Source organism: Salmo trutta, chromosome 19 (genome assembly GCF_901001165.1).
Source record: "Salmo trutta chromosome 19, fSalTru1.1, whole genome shotgun sequence".
NCBI lineage: Eukaryota > Metazoa > Chordata > Actinopteri > Salmoniformes > Salmonidae > Salmo > Salmo trutta.
The window spans coordinates 55127820-55146068 of record NC_042975.1 but is presented as its reverse complement, the minus strand read 5'-3'; the positions used below and the strand labels follow the sequence as shown (position 1 = coordinate 55146068).

The window sequence follows — 18249 nt, the reverse complement described above, 5'->3', positions numbered from 1 at the left end:
GCATTATTGTGTTTTAAAGCATGTCTAATTCCTGTTGACTTTTTCTGGTAGATGTTTCATAAGACCCCTTTTCCATTTGTTTAACAAGATATCAAAGCCTTTACTTATTCAACATTTTTGGGATGGAAAATGATTGAAAAAATTCCATATGCCTTCATTTCTCAAAAATGTCATTTGACACCCAATTTGACATGCTCCTATGAACTTCACATGTTGGTGCTCATGGGTCCTTTTACATGGAAATAACCTAGGCTATATAGCTAGAATGGTTTTGGCTGTGTGAGTGTGCAGAGATGTTTCTAGGATTTGAGGACATTTGTGGCTTAGCCCAAAGCCCAATGGGGAACCCTAGTAGGCGGGTCCAGGGGTCTCCACCAGAAGAAAGAAAATGTAATTTCTACAGCTAAGTGCATCAATCTGGTGCACTTTGAGATGAACATTGACAGATTAAATCTACTAAGAATGTACTTTTTTATTTTGTTTAAATACAAGAATACACTCAGGTCAATTCTCTTAAAAAGCCAATAGATTATAAATACAATACAAGACATTCCAGTAACTTGCCCCTTCCCAACTGCCACAGCAGACACTGCCAGTTTTCAGTTACAGTAGCTACTGTGGGTGTCTCTACTTTGGAACAAATAGGCCTACAACTACAGTGTACTGCCATACCCCCATACCACTCAACAACTTCAAACATGGACTTTGACCTGTCCAATGAGCCAAGCAGGTTAAAGAATCCCACAGTTAGCAACATCTATCACGCTCACACACACGGAAAGGGTGATACCTGGTCAGTTGTACAACTAAATGTCTTCAACTGAAATGTGTTTTCCGCATTTAAGCCAACCCCTCTGAATCAGAGAGGTGCAGGGGGCTGCCTTAATCGACATCCACATCTTCGGCGCCTGGGGAACAGTGGGTTAACTGTCTTGTTCAGGGGCAGAACTACAGATTTGTACCTTGTCAGCTCGGGGATTCGATCCAGCAACCTTTCGGTTACTGGCCCAACGCTCTAACGCACTAGGCTACCTGCTGTCCCACAACATACACTGAGTGTACAAAACATTAAGGACACCTTCCTACTATTGAGTTGCACTCCCCCCCCCCCCTTTTGCCCTCACAACAGCCTAAATTCGTTGGGGCATGGACTCTGCAAGGTGTCGAAAGCGTTACACAGGGATGCTGGCCCATGTTGACTCCAATGCTTCCCACAGTTGTATCAAGTTGGCTGGATATCCTTTGGGTGGTGGACCATTCTTGATACACACGGGAAACTATTGAGCGTGAAAAACTCACCAGTGTTGCAGTTCTTGACACAAACCGGTGCGCCTGGCACCTACTACCATACCCTGTTCAAAGTTACTTAAATATTTTGTCTTGCCCATGTACCCTCTGATTGGCACATATGCACAATCAATGTCTCAATTGTCTCAAGGCTTAAAAATCCTTCTTTTACCTGTCTCTTCCCCTTCATCAACACTGATTGAAGTGGATTTAATAACTGACATCAATAGGGGGATCATAGCTTTCACCTGGATTCACCTGGTCAATCTGTCATGGAAAGAGCAGGTGTCCTCAATGTTTTCTGCAATCAGTGTACATTTCAGTAAAATAAAATAATAACATGCTTATAATTGTTGTCAGACTCACAGCTGCGTACAATGACTTGCGTGCTGTGTACAATGAAAGCAGGCCTGTCTGTAAGTGACATTGAACCCACAACGTTTTGGTCCCAAGGCAGACAGTTGAAAGTGGTTGTCATATGTTCACCAACGGAGGGTTAGATAATATTCTGTAGCATCAATTAGCATAGAATAGTGTCGCATAGCATCACATTGGATCACATAACATACAGTGCATTCGGAAAGTATTCAGATCTCTTGACTTTTTCCACATTTTGTTACGTTACAGCCTTATTGTAAAAATGTATTTATTTTTTTAAATCCTCAGCAATCTACACACAGTGCTCCATAATGACTGTCAGGGATTTCTTCGTCGTCAGACGATATGGCGAAATCATCGTCGGAAAATGAGGACCAATATGCAGCAGAGTTGAGATAGTTCATTTTGAACGTTTAATAAACTCAAAACGAACATACAAAAATAACAAAATAAACTCACGCTTTACAGACAGTCCTGTTAGGCTCACTCACGCTAAACAAGAAACAATCTCCCACAATTACACAGACAAACACACCCAACTAATATAGGACTTCCAATCAAAGGCAACACCACACAGCTGCCTTCAATTGGAAGTCCAACCCAATTAACCAAACATAGACATACAACTAACTAGATCAACATAGAAATACATAAACAAGGAACAGTGCCCAAAAACCCCAGAATACCTCAATCAAATGCCCTCTTAGAAAAAACACCACCCCGAACCACATAAACCAAATACCCTCTGCCACGTCCTGACCAAACTACAATAACAATGAATCCTTATACTGGCCAGGACGTGACAATGACTAAACAAAAAAAGTTTAGATATTTTAGAAAATGTCTAAAAAATAAAAACAAATTATTTTTACATAAGTATTCAGACCCTTTGCTATTAGACTCAAAATTGAGCTCAGGTGTATCCTGTTTCCATGATTCCTGAGATGTTTTTACAACTTGATTGGAGTCCACCTGTGCTAAATTGATTGATTGGACATGATTTGAAAAGGCACACACCAGTCTATATAAGGTTCCACAGTTGACAGTGCATGTCAGAGCAAAAGCCAAGGCATGAGGTCGAAGGAATTGTCCGTAGAGCTCTGAGACAGGATTGTGTCGAGGCACAGATCTGGGGAAGGTCCCCAAGAACACAGTGGCCTCCATCATTCTTAATGACTCTTCCTAAGCTGGCCGCCCCGCCACACTTAGCAATCAGGGTAGAAGGGCCTTGGTCAGGGAGGTGACCAATAACCCAATGGTCACTCTGACAGAGCTCTAGAGTTCCTCTGTGGAAATGGGAGAACCTTCCAGAAGGATAACCATCTCTGCGGCACTCCAACAATCAAGCCTTTATGGTAGAGTGGCCAGACAGAAGCCACTCCTCAGTAAAAGGTGCATGACAGCCCGCTTGGGGTTTGCCAAAAGGCACATAAAGACTCTCAGACCATGAGAAACAAGATTCTCTGGTCTGATGATACCAAGATTGAACTCTTTGGACTGAATTCTAACCATCACCTGGAGGAAACTTGGCACCATCCCTACGGTGAAGCACGGTGGTGGCAGCATCATGCTGTAGGGATGTTTTTCAGCGGCAGGGACTGGGAGACTAGTCAGGATCGAGGGAAAGATGAATGGAGCAAAGTACAAAGAGATCCTTGATGAAAGCCTGCTCCAGAGCGCTCAGGACCTCAGACTGGGGCATAAGTTCACCTTCCAACAGAACAACGACCCAAAGCATACAGCCAAGACGCGCAGGAGTGGCTTTGGGACAAGTCTCTAAATGTCCTTGAGTGGCCCAGCCAGAGCCCAGACTTGAACCCGATCTAAAATCTTTGGAGAGACCTGAAAATAGCTGTGCAGTGACACTCCCCATCCAACCTGACAGAGCTTGAGAGGATCTGCAGAGAAGAATGCGAGAAACTACAGGTGTAAAATACAGGTGTGCCAAGCTTGTAGAGTCATACCCAAGAAGACTTGAGGTTGTAATCGCTGCCAAAGGTGCTTCGCTGTTTTTGCTTTGTCATTATGGGGTATTGTGTGTAGTTTGATTAGGGGAAAAAACGATTGAATCAATTTTAGAATAAGGCTGTAACGTAACAAAATGTGGAAAAAGTCAGAGGTCTGAGTACTTTCTGAATGCACTGTATACTGTAAGTATCACATCATTGTACTCATTTTCCCAATGGGGACTGTGTGTGGTTCCTAGTCTATTAAGACCAGTTTATTTTATAGTTAGATCATGAGGTCTAACCCCGTAGCCCTGCACATTCACTTGGCCAATACTACACGCACGCATGCATTGTGTGCACACACATTCACGCACGCACACACACACACACACACACACACACTTCTAAATGCGTAGTAATTTCCTCCCTCTGTCAGTTCCCATGAAGGCCACTTTGTTGGCTGTGTTGATGGATAGGTTGAAATTTGCCTAGTGTAAACAGATACTGTTTGCCTCTCTAACTTTCTCACTCTTTCTCTCTCTCATTCTTTCTCCCCCCCTCCCCTCTCTCCCTCCCTCTCTCACTTTCTCTCTCTCTCTCTCTGCCCCTTCTCTCTCTCTCTCTCTCTCTCTCGCTCTCTCTCTCTCTCGCTCTCTCTCTCTCTCTCTCTCTCTCTGCCCCCACTCTCTCCCTCTCTCCATAGAACTGTGTATGATAGATGTGATTCTGTGCCAGGATGAGAATGCGTTGCTGAGTTTCGAGGCGATCCGTAGCATCCACAAACTGATGGATGATGATGCAGATGGAACCGTGGACATGAGCGAGACAGACGGGGTGAGATACATGCACACATAACAATGCACACACACACACACACACTGTACTCTCTCTAATGGTCAGGGCCACATTGAAGCTCAAGGCTGTTTTATCTGGAGGTGTCAGTTTCCTGGACACCATATGAGATGTAAACCAGCACTAGGGCAGGGAATTGCCAGGGGCCTCACGATATGATATATCCACAATACGTAGGTGCCAATATGATATGTATTGTGATTGTCATGATTCTATATGTATTGTGATTCTCATGATTCTATATGTATTGTGATTGTCATGATTCTATATGTATTGTGATTTGATACTGCGATTTTATTGCAATTTGATGTTCCAAACATATTGCTCACTATACGCTGTGTGTACAAAACATTAAAAACACATGCTCTTTCCATGACAGAGACTGACCAGGTGAATCATGGCATGGTAGTAGGTGCCAGGCGCACCAGTTTGTGTCAAGAACTGCAACACTTCTGGGTTTTTCACACTCAACAGTTTCCTGTGTGTATCAAAAATGGTCCACCACCCAAAGGACATCCAGCCAACTTGACACAACAATGGGAACAACAATTTGTTTCAATATGAGGCCAGCATCCCTGTGGAATGCTTTCGACACCTTGTGGTCCATGTCATGACAAATTGAGGCTGTTCTGAGGGCAAAAGGGGGTGAAACTCAATATTAGGAAGGTGTTCTTAATGTTTTGTACACTCAGTTTCTGCTGCAGAAAGACAAGAGAAAGCATGAGAAGTGAGTTTTGATCAGTCAGGGAAATAAAAGTGCTCAAAACAGGTTGGCTCACTATTTAAAAAGAAGATGGAGAAGAAGCTATAGGATTACATTTTTTAATTTAATTGACAGTTGGAATCAAAGTATCGATATAATATCGGCCAAAATAATATCACGATATGTAACTAGCGATCCCCCCCTCCCAAACTAACCACCACCCCCACCACCTCACCCCTGCCCCCCCCCCATCCCGACCCTGACCTCCCTGTCCTTGTGTGTCCCTCCAAACCCTCTGGCAGCGCTCAGAACAGCTGTCGTAATCCTGTGTGTTTGTGTGTGTCTGTGTGTTTCTCGTGTGTGTGTGTGTGTGTGTTTCTGTGTGTCTGTTTGTGTGGCTGAGGATATGAACAGTTGTTCACAATGTGAGGCAAAACACATAGCTTAGCCCAGCACGCGCAACACCAGCCTCATAATATTTATTACTGTTACAGTTTACTACTATAGTGTAGTATAGTAGTATACCCATTTATTGTACCGCTGTGCCTCATACAGTAGCAATATGTATTTATGGTATGTAATTAAAACATTTTCACTCTCTGTTAGTTCCTGAGGGAGGATCTGAAGTACCATGACCCCAAAGGGAAACACAACAGTTTCCATGGAGCAGACCTGCTCATCAGTGTAGAGGACATGTGGAACGTATGGAGGGCCTCGGACGGTATGGAGGGAATGAAGGAGGGAGGGGGGTATCTGGGAGGGAGCGAGGGGTGAAGGGACTAAGATGGAATTGTGGAGGAGGGAGGATAAGCCTGAGATCATTCACACTGTCATAAATCCAGGTGTTTCTGGTTTGTCCATTGGGACAGCCAGTCCTCCAATAGGCTGTTTTGTGTTAGTCAGTGAGTGTGCAGTGCAGCTGTTTGTGTTAGAGCAGATTAGCATGATAGATACAGAGAGTATATACAAGGTTGCGTCCCAAATGGCACTCTATTCTCTATTTAATGCACTACTTTTGACCAGGGCCCATGGGGCTCTGTTCAAAAGTAGGGCACTATATAGGGAACAGGGTGCCATTTGGGAGAAAGCCAGAGATCAGCCAGTGCTCTTACTCAATTAATCTTTCTGTGTGTGTGTGTGTGTGTGTGTGTGTGTGTGTGTGTGTGTGTGTGTGTGTGTGTGTGTAGTGTACAACTGGACAGTGGAGGAGGTGGAGGACTGGCTCATACACTATGTGGAGCTCCCTCCGTATGTGGACATCTTCAAGAAGCACAATCTGGACGGAAGGGCCTTACCCAGGTAACACACACACGCCTCATATAGACACACGGGTCGTTCTTGAATTGCGGGGGCCTTGCGTCCCTTTGCAACCATGAAAAACACTTTTCAATTACAAATAGTTGTTACACACACTGACTTGTATTCATGGATGCCAAGGGAAGCCAGGCTCCCCCCAAAAGTTTACCAATAAAAAAACGTAAATTAATTAATCTTTCGTCTCTCTGTGTTTCATCATTTTCCTTCAATTCGTAAGAGGCTGAATGTATCTCACAGGAGAAAACATTCAGAGCGAGCGAAACAGCGCCCCCCTGTCTCTCTATGTGTAGGCCATCTATCTGATTCAGTCTGGTCCAAACAAGTATGACATTGTTGCCGCCTGTAGCATTGAAGGCAAGGGAAGCCAGCGAGCATCTGGCCTCCCTTGACAAAAAAAGTATAAAATAGCGTTGAGCTAAACTGAGCGAGCTCGACTGTGAATGGTCCTGGTGCACCAAAAGAAAGTGTAAAGGGAAGCCAGCTTGGATTTGGTGTCACTCCTATCAAGTCCCATTGAGAGCATACATCATTGACAGAAACACTTTAATTCTTGCATCTCGTAATGTTGTTATCTTCAGGTGCCTAGCCAGCTAGCTAAAATTGGTCCTTTCCTAAATTAGCCATGGATGGAGATAGGGATTTGGACTTGTGGTTTTACTTAATTCTCCGTACTGGCAAATGATTATAACGGCGATTCGAATCCAACCATTAATTCATACATTGTTGTGCCCCTGGCCTGAGAGGATGGAAGTTCAATATGTAGCTCGATGTAGAACGCTAATGTCAACTAGCTAACGTTGCCCCTGAATGGCAGTTAGACTAGCGAGCAAGCATTTTAGCCAGTTAGACCAAGGACAACAAAAAATAAAAGCGTATACTGTATGACAATGATAGACCGTTTCGTCAACATGAAAGAGAGGAGGATGGCATTGGCGTTTCTCTTCAAGTAGGGTGAGTCAACATGTTTTTCTACTTGCAAGAACGCGCACGCACACACCCAGAAATCAGAACCATGTACGGCCATATCAAATCAAATTGGATTTGTCACATGCGCCGGATACAACAGGTGTAGACCTTACAGTGAAATGCTTACTTAAAAGCCCTTAACCAACAATGCCGTTTTACGAAAAATACCCCCACATTTCTTTTATAAAAGTAACAAATAATTAAAGAGCAATGCAAGTAGGCAATACAAGTAGTCTGGGTAGCCATTTGATTAGATGTTCAGTAGACTTATGGCTTGGGGGTAGAAGCTGTGTATAAACTTCTTGGACCTAGACTTGGAGCTCTCGGTACTGTTTGCCGAGCGGTAGCAGAATGAACAGTTTATGACTAGGGCTAGTATAGAGGTCCTGGATGGCAGGAAGCTTGGCCCCAGTGATGTCCTGGGCCGTAAACACTACCCTCTGTAGTGCCTTGCGGTTGGAGGCCGACCAGTTGCCATACCAGGCAGTGATGCAACCAGCCAGGATGCTCTCAACGGTGCAGTTGTAGAACTTTTTGAGGATCTGAGGATCTTTTCAGTCTCCTGAGGGGGAATAGGTTTTGTCGTGCCCTCTTCACGACTGTCTTGGTGTGCATGGACCATGATAGTTTGTTGGTGATGTGGACACCAAGGAACTTGAAGCTCTCAACTTGCTTCACTGCAGCCCCGTCAAAGAGAATGGGGACGTGCTCGGCCATCCTTTTCCTGTTGTCCACAATCATCTCCTTTGTCTTGTTCATATTGAGGGAGAGGTTGTTATCCTGACACCACACTTCCAGGTCTCTGACCTCCTCCCTATAGGCTGTCTCATCGTTGTCGGTGATTCAAATAAAATGTATTTATAAGGCTCTTCTTACATCAGCTGATATCTCAAAGTGCTGTACAGAAACCCAGCCTAAAACCCCAAACAGCAAGCAATGCAGGTGTAGAAGCACAGTGGCTAGCAAAAACTCCCTAGAAAGGCCAGAACCTAGGAAGAAACCTAGAGAGGAACCAGGCTATGAGGGGTGGCCAGTCCTCTTCTGGCTGTGCCGGGTGGAGATTATAACAGAATATGGCCAAGATGTTCAAATGTTCATAAATGACCAGCAGGGTCAAATTATAATAATCACAGTGGTTGTCAAAGGTGCAACAGGTCAGCACCTCAGGAGTAAATGTCAGTTGGCTTTTCATAGCCGATCATTGAGAGTATCTGTAACACTCCTGCTGTCTCTAGAGAGTTAAACAGCAGGTCTGAGACAGGTGGCACGTCCGGTGAACAGGTCAGGGTTCCATAGCCACAGGCAGAACAGTTGAAACTGGAGCAGCAGCACGACAAGGTGGACTGGGGCCAGCAAGGAGTCATCAGGCCAGGTAGTCCTGAGGCATGGTCCTAGGGCTCAGGTCCTCCGAGAAAGAAAGAAATAAAGAAAGAGAGCGAGAGAATTAGAGAGAGCATACTTAAATTCACACAGGACACCGGATAAGACAGGAGAAATACTCCAGATATAACAGACTGACCCTTGCCCCCGACAAATAATCTATTGCAGCATAAATACTGGAGGCTGAGACAGGAGAGGTCGGGAGACACTGTGGCCCCATCCGACGATACCCCCGGACAGGGCCAAACAGGCAGGATATAACCCCACCCACTTTGCCAAAGCACAGCCCCCACACCACTAGAGGGATATCTTCAAACACCAACTTACCATCCTGAGACAAGGCCGAGTATAGCCCATAATAATCTCCGCCATGGCACAACCCAAGGGGGGGCGCCAACCCAGACAGGAAGATCACATCAGTGACTCAACCCACTCAAGTGACGCACCCCTCCTAGGGACGGCATGGAAGAGCACCAGTAAGCCAGTGTCTCAGCCCCTGTAATAGGGTTAGAGGCAGAGAATCTCAGTGGAGAGCGGGGAACCGGCCAGGCAGAGACAGCAAGGGCGGTTCGTTGCTCCAGTGCCTTTCCGTTCACCTTCACACTCCTGGGCCAGACTACACTCAATCATAGGACCTACTGAAGAGAAGTCTTCAATAAAGACTTAAAGGTTAAGACCGAGTCTGCGTCTCTCACATAGGTAGGCAGACCATTCCATAAAAATTGAGCTCTATAGGAGAAAGCCCTGCCTCCAGCTGTTTGCTTAGAAATTCTAGGGTTAGTTAGGAGGCCTGCGTCTTGTAACCGTAGTGTACGTGTAGGTATGTACGGCAGGACCAAATCGGAAAGATAGGTAAGAGCAAGCCCATTTAATGCTTTGTAGGTTAGCAGTAGAACCTTGAAATCAGCCCTAGCCTCAACAGGAAGCCGGTGTAGAGAGGCTAGCACTGGAGTAATATGATCACATTTTTGGGTTCTAGTCAAGATTCTGCAGCCGTGTTTAGCACTAACTGAAGTATATTTAGTGCTTTATCCGGTAGCTGGAAAGTAGAGCATTGCAGTAGTCTAACCTAGAAGTGACAAAAGCATGGATGAATTTTTCTGCATCATCTTTGGATAGAAAGTTTGTGATTTTTGCAATGTTACGTAGATGAAAAAAGCTGTCCTTGAAACAGTCTTGACATGTTCGTCAAAAGAGAGATCAGGGTCCAGAGTAACGCCGAGGTCCTTCACAGTTTTATTTGAGACGACTGTACAACCATCAAGATTAATTGTCAGATTCAACAGAAGATCTCTTTGTTTCTTGGGACCTAGAACAAGCATCTCTGTTTTGTCCGAGTTTAAAATTAGAACATTTGCAGCAATTCACTTCCTTATGTCTGAAACACAGGCTTCCAGCGAGGGCAATTTTGGGGCTTCACCATGTTTCATCGAAATGTACAGCTGTGTGTCATCCGCATAGTAGTGAAACTTAACATTTATGTTTCTGAATGACATCACCAAGAGGTAAAATATACTGCTCAAAAAAATAAAGGGAACACTTAAACAACACAATGTAACTCCAAGTCAATCACACTTCTGTGAAATCAAACTGTACACTTAGGAAGCAACACTGATTGACAATAAATTGCACATGCTGTTGTGCAAATGGAATAAACAACAGGTGGAAATTATAGGCAATAAGCAAGACACCTCCAATAAAGGAGTGGTTCTGCAGGTGGAGACCACAGACCACTTATCAGTTCCTATGCTTCCTGGCTGATGTTTTGGTCACTTTTGAATGCTGGCGGTGCTTTCACTCTAGTGGTAGCATGAGACAGAGTCTACAACCCACACAAGTGGCTCAGGTAGTGCAGCTCATCCAGGATGGCACATCAATGCGAACTGTGGCAAGAAGGTTTGCTGTGTCTGTCAGCGTAGTGTCCAGAGCATGGAGGCGCTACCAGGAGACAGGCCAGTACATCAGGAGACGTGGAGGAGGCTGTAGGAGGGCAACAACCCAGCAGCAGGACCGCTACCTCCGCCTTTGTGCAAGGAAGAGCAGGAGGAGCACTGCCAGAGCCGTGCAAAATGACCTCCAGCAGGCCACAAATGTGCATGTGTCTGCTCAAACGGTCAGAAACAGACTCCATGAGGGTGGTATGAGGGCCCGACGTCCACAGGTGGGGGTTGTGCTTACAGCCCAACACCGTGCAGGACGTTTGGCATTTACCAGAGAACACCAAGATTGGCAAATTCGCCACTGGCGCCCTGTGCTCTTCACAGATGAAAGCAGGTTCACACTGAGCACGTGCCAGAGTCTGGAGACGCCGTGGAGAACCTTCTGCTGCCTGCAACATCTTCCAGCATGACCGGTTTGGCGGTGGGTCAGTCATGGTGTGGGGTGGCATTTCTTTGGGGGGCCGCACAGCCCTCCATGTGCTCGCCAGAGGTAGCCTGACTGCCATTACGTACCGAGATGAGATCCTCAGACCCCTTGTGAGACCATATGCTGGTGCGGTTGGCCCTGGGTTCCTCCTAATGCAAGACAATGCTAGACCTCATGTGGCTGGAGTGTGTCAGCAGTTCCTGCAAGAGGAAGGCATTGATGCTATGGACTGGCCCGCCCGTTCCCCAGACCTGAATCCAATTGAGCACATCTGGGACATCATGTCTCGCTCCATCCACCAACGCCACGTTGCACCACAGACTGTCCAGGAGTTGGCGGATGCTTTAGTCCAGGTCTGGGAGGAGATCCCTCAGGAGACCATCCGCCACCTCATCAGGAGCATGCCCAGGCGTTGTAGGGAGGTCATACAGGCACGTGGAGGCCACACACTACTGAGCCTCATTTTGACTTGTTTTAAGGACATTACATCAAAGTTGGATCAGCCTGTAGTGTGGTTTTCCACTTTAATTTTGAGTGTGACTCCAAATCCAGACCTCCATGGGTTGATAAATTGGATTTCCATTGATTATTTTTGTGTGATTTTGTTGTCAGCACATTCAACTATGTAAAGAAAAAAGTATTTAATAAGATTATTTCTTTCATTCAGATCTAGGATGTGTTGTTTATGTGTTCCCTTTATTTTTTTGAGCAGTGTATATAGTGAAAACAATAGTGGTCCTAAAACGGAACCTTGAGGAACACCGAAATGTACAGTTGATTTGTCAGAGGACAAACCAACCACAGAGACAAACTGATATCTTTCCGACAGCTAAGATCTAAACCAGGCCAGACCTTGTCCGTATAGACCAATTTGGGTTTCCAATCTCTCCAAAAGAATGTGGTGATCGACGTTATCAAAAGCAGCACTAAGGTCTAGGAGCACGAGGACAGATGCAGAGCCTCGGTCTGATGCCATTAAAAGGTAATTTACCACCTTCACAAGTGCAGTCTCAGTGCTATGATGAGGTCTAAACCCAGACTGAAGCGTTTCGTATACATTGTTCGTTTTCAGGAAGGCAGTGAGTTGCTGCGCAATAGCTTTTTCAACATTTTTGGAGAGGAATGGGAGATTCGATATAGGCCGATTTAGTTTTTTATATTTTCTGGGTCAAGGTTTGGCTTTTTCAAGAGAGGCTTTATTACTGCCACTTTTAGTGAGTTTGGTACACATCCGGTGGATAGAGAGCCGTCATTGTGTCAAGCGATATAGTTCTAAAACACGAGTGTCTCCCTTGATCCTAGGTCCTGGCAGCGTTGTGTAGACTCAGGACAACTGAGCTTTGGAGGAATACGCAGATTTAAAGAGGAGTCCGTAATTTGCTTTCTTATGATCATGATCTTTTCCTTAAGGAAGTTCATGAATTTATCACTGCTGAAGCCATCCTCTCTTGGGGAATGCTGCTTTTTGTTAACTTTGCGACAGTATTAAAAATACATTTTGTATTGTTCTTATTTTCCTCAATTAAGTTGGAAAAATAGGATGATCGAGCAGCAGTGAGGGCTCTTTGATACTGCACGTACTTTCCAAGCTAGTCGGAAGACTTCCAGTTTGGTGTGGCGTCATTTCCGATCCAATTATCTGGAAGCTTGCTTCAGAGCTCGGGTATTTTCTGTATACCAGGGAGGTAGTTTCTTATGACAAATGTTTTTGTTTTTAGGGGTGCGACTGCATCTAGGGTATTGCGCAAGGTTAAATTGAGTTCCTCAGTTAGGTGGTTAACTGATTTTTGTACTCTGATGTCCTTGGGTAGGCGGAGGGAGTTTGGAAGGGTATCTAGGAATCTTTGGGTTGTCCGAGAATTTATAGCACGACTTTTGATGATCCTTGGTTGGGGTCTGAGCAGATTATTTGTTGCGATTGCAAACGTAATAAAATGGTGGTCCGATTGTCCAGGATTATTAGGAAAAACATTATGATCCACAACATTTTATTCCACGGGACAAAACTAGGTCCAGAGTATGACTGTGGCAGTGAGTAGGTCCGGAGACATCTTGGACAAAACCCACTGAGTCGATGATGGCTCCGAAAGCCTTTTGGAGTGGGTCTGTGGACTTTTCCATGTGAATATTAAAGTCACCAAAAATTAGAATATTATCTGCCATGACTGCAAGGTCTGATAGGAATTCAGGGAACTCAGTGAGGAACGCTGTATATGGCCAAGGAGGCCTGTAAACAGTAGATATAAAAAGTGATTGAGTAGGCTGCAATGATTTCATGACTAGAAGCTCAAAAGATGAAAACATCATTTTTTTTATTAACTAATATATTAGATAATCAAATTGTATTTGTCCCATGCGCCGAATACAACAGGTGTAGACCTTACAGTGAAATGCTTACTTACAAGCCCTTAACCAACAATGCCGTTTTAAGAAAATAACTAAAAAACAGTAAGAGAGAAGAATAACAAATAATTAAAGAGCAGCAGTAAATAACAATAGCGGGGCTATATACAGGGGGTACCGGTACAGAGTCAATGTGCGGGGGCACCGGTGTCGAGGTAATTGAGGTAATATGTACATGTAGTTGGAGTTATTAAAGTACTATGCATAGATAATAACAGAGAGTAGCAGCAGCGTAGAATAGGGGGGAGGGGCAATGCAAATAGTCTGTGTAGCCATTTGATTAGCTGTTCAGGAGTCTTATGTCTTGGGGGTAGAAGCTGTTTAGAAGCCTCTTGGACCTAGACTTGGCTCTCCGGTACCGCTTGCCGTGCGGTAGCAGAGAGAACAGTCTATGACTAGGGTGGCTGGAGTCTTGGACAATTTTTTGGGGCCTTCCTTTTGACACCCCCTGGTATAGAGGTCCTGGATCTCTCCGGTCTCTAGGTCACCAGGCTGCTCGTTATGGCACACACCTGTCACCATCATTACGCGCACCTGCGCATCCTCAAACACCTGGACTCCATCACTTCTTTGATTACCTGCCCTATATATGTCACTCCCTTTGGTTTTGCTTGTTTCATGTCTGTGTGTTGTTCGAGGTTCTTGTTTTGTATTATGTTCTGTTTATTTTATTAAATCACTCACTCCCTAAACTTGCTTCCCGACTCTCAGCGCACATCGTTCCAGAATGCCACCCTCAAGCATCAGGGAGTGTTTTTTTTTTTAAATAATTTTTTATTTATTATTTTTGGTTAGGTGGGAATGACAATGGGTCCGGGAGCCGCTACAGGCTCTCATGCCTCAGCCGGATTGCCAGGCTCCCCTGCCTCAGTCGGCTCATCAGGCTTTCATACCTTCGCTTGATCGCCAGGCTCCCCTGCGTCCACTGGATCGCCAGGCTCCCCTGCCTCAGCCAGTCTGTCAGGTTCCCGCGTCCCAGCCAGCAACAGGTTCCCGCGCATCAGCGGGGGTAACCGGTCTGCTCCTGATCCCCGGGATCGTCCCTTGGGTTGGCGTCCTGCGGCTGGAGCCGAACGTGCCGGGGAGGGGGTACCGTCAGTTATGCTCTCTCTCCGGCGCTCTAGGTCGCCATGCTCCTCCGTCTCAGCCGGGTTGACGGGTTTCCTGCACCTCTGCAGAGGTGACCGGTCTGCTCCTGTTCCCCTCTCCGGCCTCAAAGTCACCAGGCTGCTCGTTATGATGCACACCTGTCACCATCGTTACGCGCACCTGCGCATCAGACACCTGGACTCCATCACTTCCTTGATTACCTGCCCTATATATATATCACTCCCTTTGGATCCTTCCCCAGGCGTCATTGTTTCTGTTTCATGTCTGGGCGTTGTTCGAGGTTTTATTTTATTAAGTCACTCACTCCCTGAACTTTCTTCCCGACTCTCAGCGCACATCGTTACAAGGCATTTAAAAAATCATCAATAACCTACAACTTCTCATTGGTGTTACCCCCTACTGGTGGCACAAAGTTATAAAGGTAAAACAAAACATTTAAAGTCATTTTATTAGTTGATTTAGAATGGGAAGCTGTAGCCAATTACGTTTGAATGAAAAAATCCTAAATGCCACCACAATTCAAGAACCACCCACACACATACATGTACACATTATACCAGACACACACACTTCTCTTCTCTTCTCACTCCCTTTCTCCTCTCCTCCCTCAGGTTGGCAGTAAAGAACACCACTCTCACTCTGTCCATTCTGAAGATTATTGACCGGAGTCACGCCCAGAAACTACAGCTGAAAGCAATGGACACCGTGCTGTTCGGACCACCACTCAGTGAGTGTCTAAGTGTGTGTGTGCATGTGGGGTTGATATGTGAATTTCTGTCTGACCTTGTATGCTCTCTGCTGTATGCTGTCTATTTACTGTGTTTGGAATAGCCTGAAATCCCTGAAATACACATAGAAATATACATATGCTGAACAATAATTGAAACGCAAATGTAAAGTGTTGGTCCCATGTTTCATGAGCTGAAATATAAGATCCCATACATTTTCCATGCACACAAAAAGCTTATTTCTCTCAAATTTGCTGCACGCATTTGTTTACATCCCTTTTAGTGAGTATTTCTCATTTGCCAAGATAATCCATCCAACTGACAGGTGTGGCATGTGAAGAAGTTGCTTAAACAGCATGATCATTACAAGAAACTGAAGATCTCGTACAACGCTGTGTACTACTCCCTTTACAGAACAGTGCAAACTGGCTCTAACCAGAATAGAAAGAAGAGTGAGAGGCCCCGGTGCACAACTGAGCAAGAGAACAAGTACATTGGTGTCTAGTTTGAGAAACAGACGCCTCACAAGTCCTCAACTGGCAGCTTCATTAAATAGTACCCGCAAAACACCAGTCTCAACGTCAACAGTGAAGAGGCTACTCCGGGATGCTGGCCGTCTAGGCCGAGTTCCTCTGTCCAGTGTCTGTTCTTTTGCCCAACTTAATCTTTTACTTTTATTGGCCAGTCTGAGATATGTCTTTTTCTTTGCAACTCTACCCCCTCTTGTCAGCAGAGAGACATTTTTAAGTTTTAGAGTTCATTTCCTGCAATTCTACACATTTTGTCATGGGGCATAGAGAAAATTAAGCAGTTTAAAAGCAAATTTGCTGCAATTCTACACATTTTCCAACAGGGCAGAGATAATTTACACTAAGTTTACCAAACATTAGGAACACCTTCCTAATGTTGAGTTGCAAACCCCCCCCCCACCCTCTGAATGGCACACATGCATGTCTTAAGGCTTAAAACCCTTCTTTAACCTTTTAGGCACAGATGTTCAGCTAGCGGAACGCCTCACCAATATCCAATGGTAGAGCGTGGCGCGAAATACAAATACCTCAAAAATGCTATAACTTCAATTTCTCAAACATATGACTATTTTACACCATTTTAAAGACAAGACTCTCGTTAATCTAACCACATTGTCCGATTTCAAAAAGGTTTTACAGCGAAAGCAAAACATTAGATTATGTCAGGAGAGTACCCTGCCAAAAATAATCACACAGCCATTTTCAAAGCAAGCATATATGTCACAAAAACCAAAACCACAGCTAAATGCAGCACTAACCTTTGAGATGATCTTCATCAGATGACACTCCTAGGACATTATGTTATACAATACATGCATGTTTTGTTCAATCAAGTTCATATTTATATCAAAAACCAGCTTTTCACATTAGCATGTGATGTTCAGAACTAGCATACCCACTGCAAACTTCCGGTGAATTTACTAAATTACTCATGATAAACGTTCACAAAAAACATAACAATTATTTTAAGAATTATAGATACAGAACTCCTTTATGCAATCGCGGTGTCAGATTTTAAAATAGCTTTTCGGCGAAAGCACATTTTGCAATATTCTGAGTACATAGCCCGGCCATCATGGCTAGCTAATTTGACACACACCAAGTTTGGCCCTCACCAAACTCAGAATTACGATTAAAAAATGTGATTACCTTTGCTGTTCTTCCTCAGAATGCACTCCCAGGACTTCTACTTCAACAACAAATGTTGTTTTGGTTCCAAATAATCCATAGTTATATTCAAATAGCTCCGTTTTGTTTGTGCGTTCAGGTCACTATCCGAAGTGTGACGCACGAGCGCATTTCGTGACAAAAAGATTCAAAATATTCCATCACCGTACTTAGAGGCATGTCAAACGCTGTTTAAAATCAATTTTTATACTATTTTTCTCGTAAAATTGTGATAATATTCCAACCCGGGCGACGTTGTATTCATTCAAAGGCTGAAAGAAAAAAATTGAGTAGTCTCGTGGATGCGCATCTTCAGTGTCACTGTTCCCAAGCTGACCACTCACAAATTCTCCTGCTGTTCTTCACCCAGAGACTGCAGACACCCCATTCCACTTTCTGGTGCCTTCTGAGAGCCAATGGAAGCCTTAGAAAATGTCACGTTACAGCACAGATGCAGTATTTTCGATAGAGATGCAACAGAAGGACAACAAATTGTCAGACAGGGCACTTCCTGTATGGAATCTTCTCAGGTTTTGGCCTGCCATATGAGTTCTGTTATACTCACAGACACCATTCAAACAGATTTAGAAACTTTAGAGTGTTTTCTATCCAAATCTACTAATTATATGCATATTCTAGTTTCTAGGCAGGAGTAGTAACCAGATTAAATTGGGTACATTTTTTATCCGGCCGTGAAAATACTGCCCCCTATCCCAAACAGGTTAAAAAACACACACCTACTCATTCCAGGGTTTTTTATTTGTACTATTTTCTACATTTTAAAATAATATATACGAAGACATCAAAACTATGGAATCATGAAGTAACCAAAAAAGTGTTAAACAAATCTAAATATATTTTTCAAAGTAGCCACCCTTTGCCTTGATGACAGCTTTGCACACGCTTGGCATTCTCTCATCCAGCTTCATGAGGTAGTCGCCTGGAATGCATTTCAATTAACAGGTGTGCCTTAAGTTAATTTGAGCCAATCAGTTGTATTGTGACAAGGTAGGGGTTGTATACAGAAGATGGCCCTTTTTGGTTAAAGACCAAGTCCATATTATGGCAAGAACAGCTCAAATAAGCAAAAAGAAACAACAGTCCATCATAAC

At 44.4% G+C, this 18249-nt stretch overlaps 1 protein-coding gene across 4 annotated transcripts in view; it reads left to right on the top strand.

Annotated features, from left to right (window-relative positions):
* Positions 1-18249, top strand: part of stim1b (stromal interaction molecule 1b) — a 103985-nt gene that overhangs the window by 32681 nt on the left and 53055 nt on the right. For all 4 annotated transcript variants that reach the window (XM_029701785.1, XM_029701784.1, XM_029701782.1 and 1 more), the window contains 4 exons: positions 4318-4448; positions 5776-5890; positions 6357-6468; positions 15324-15439. In XM_029701785.1, coding sequence (XP_029557645.1) covers positions 4326-4448; positions 5776-5890; positions 6357-6468; positions 15324-15439 — 466 coding nt within the window. In that variant the 5' untranslated portion in view covers positions 4318-4325. The remainder of the gene's footprint in view (positions 1-4317; positions 4449-5775; positions 5891-6356; positions 6469-15323; positions 15440-18249) is intronic.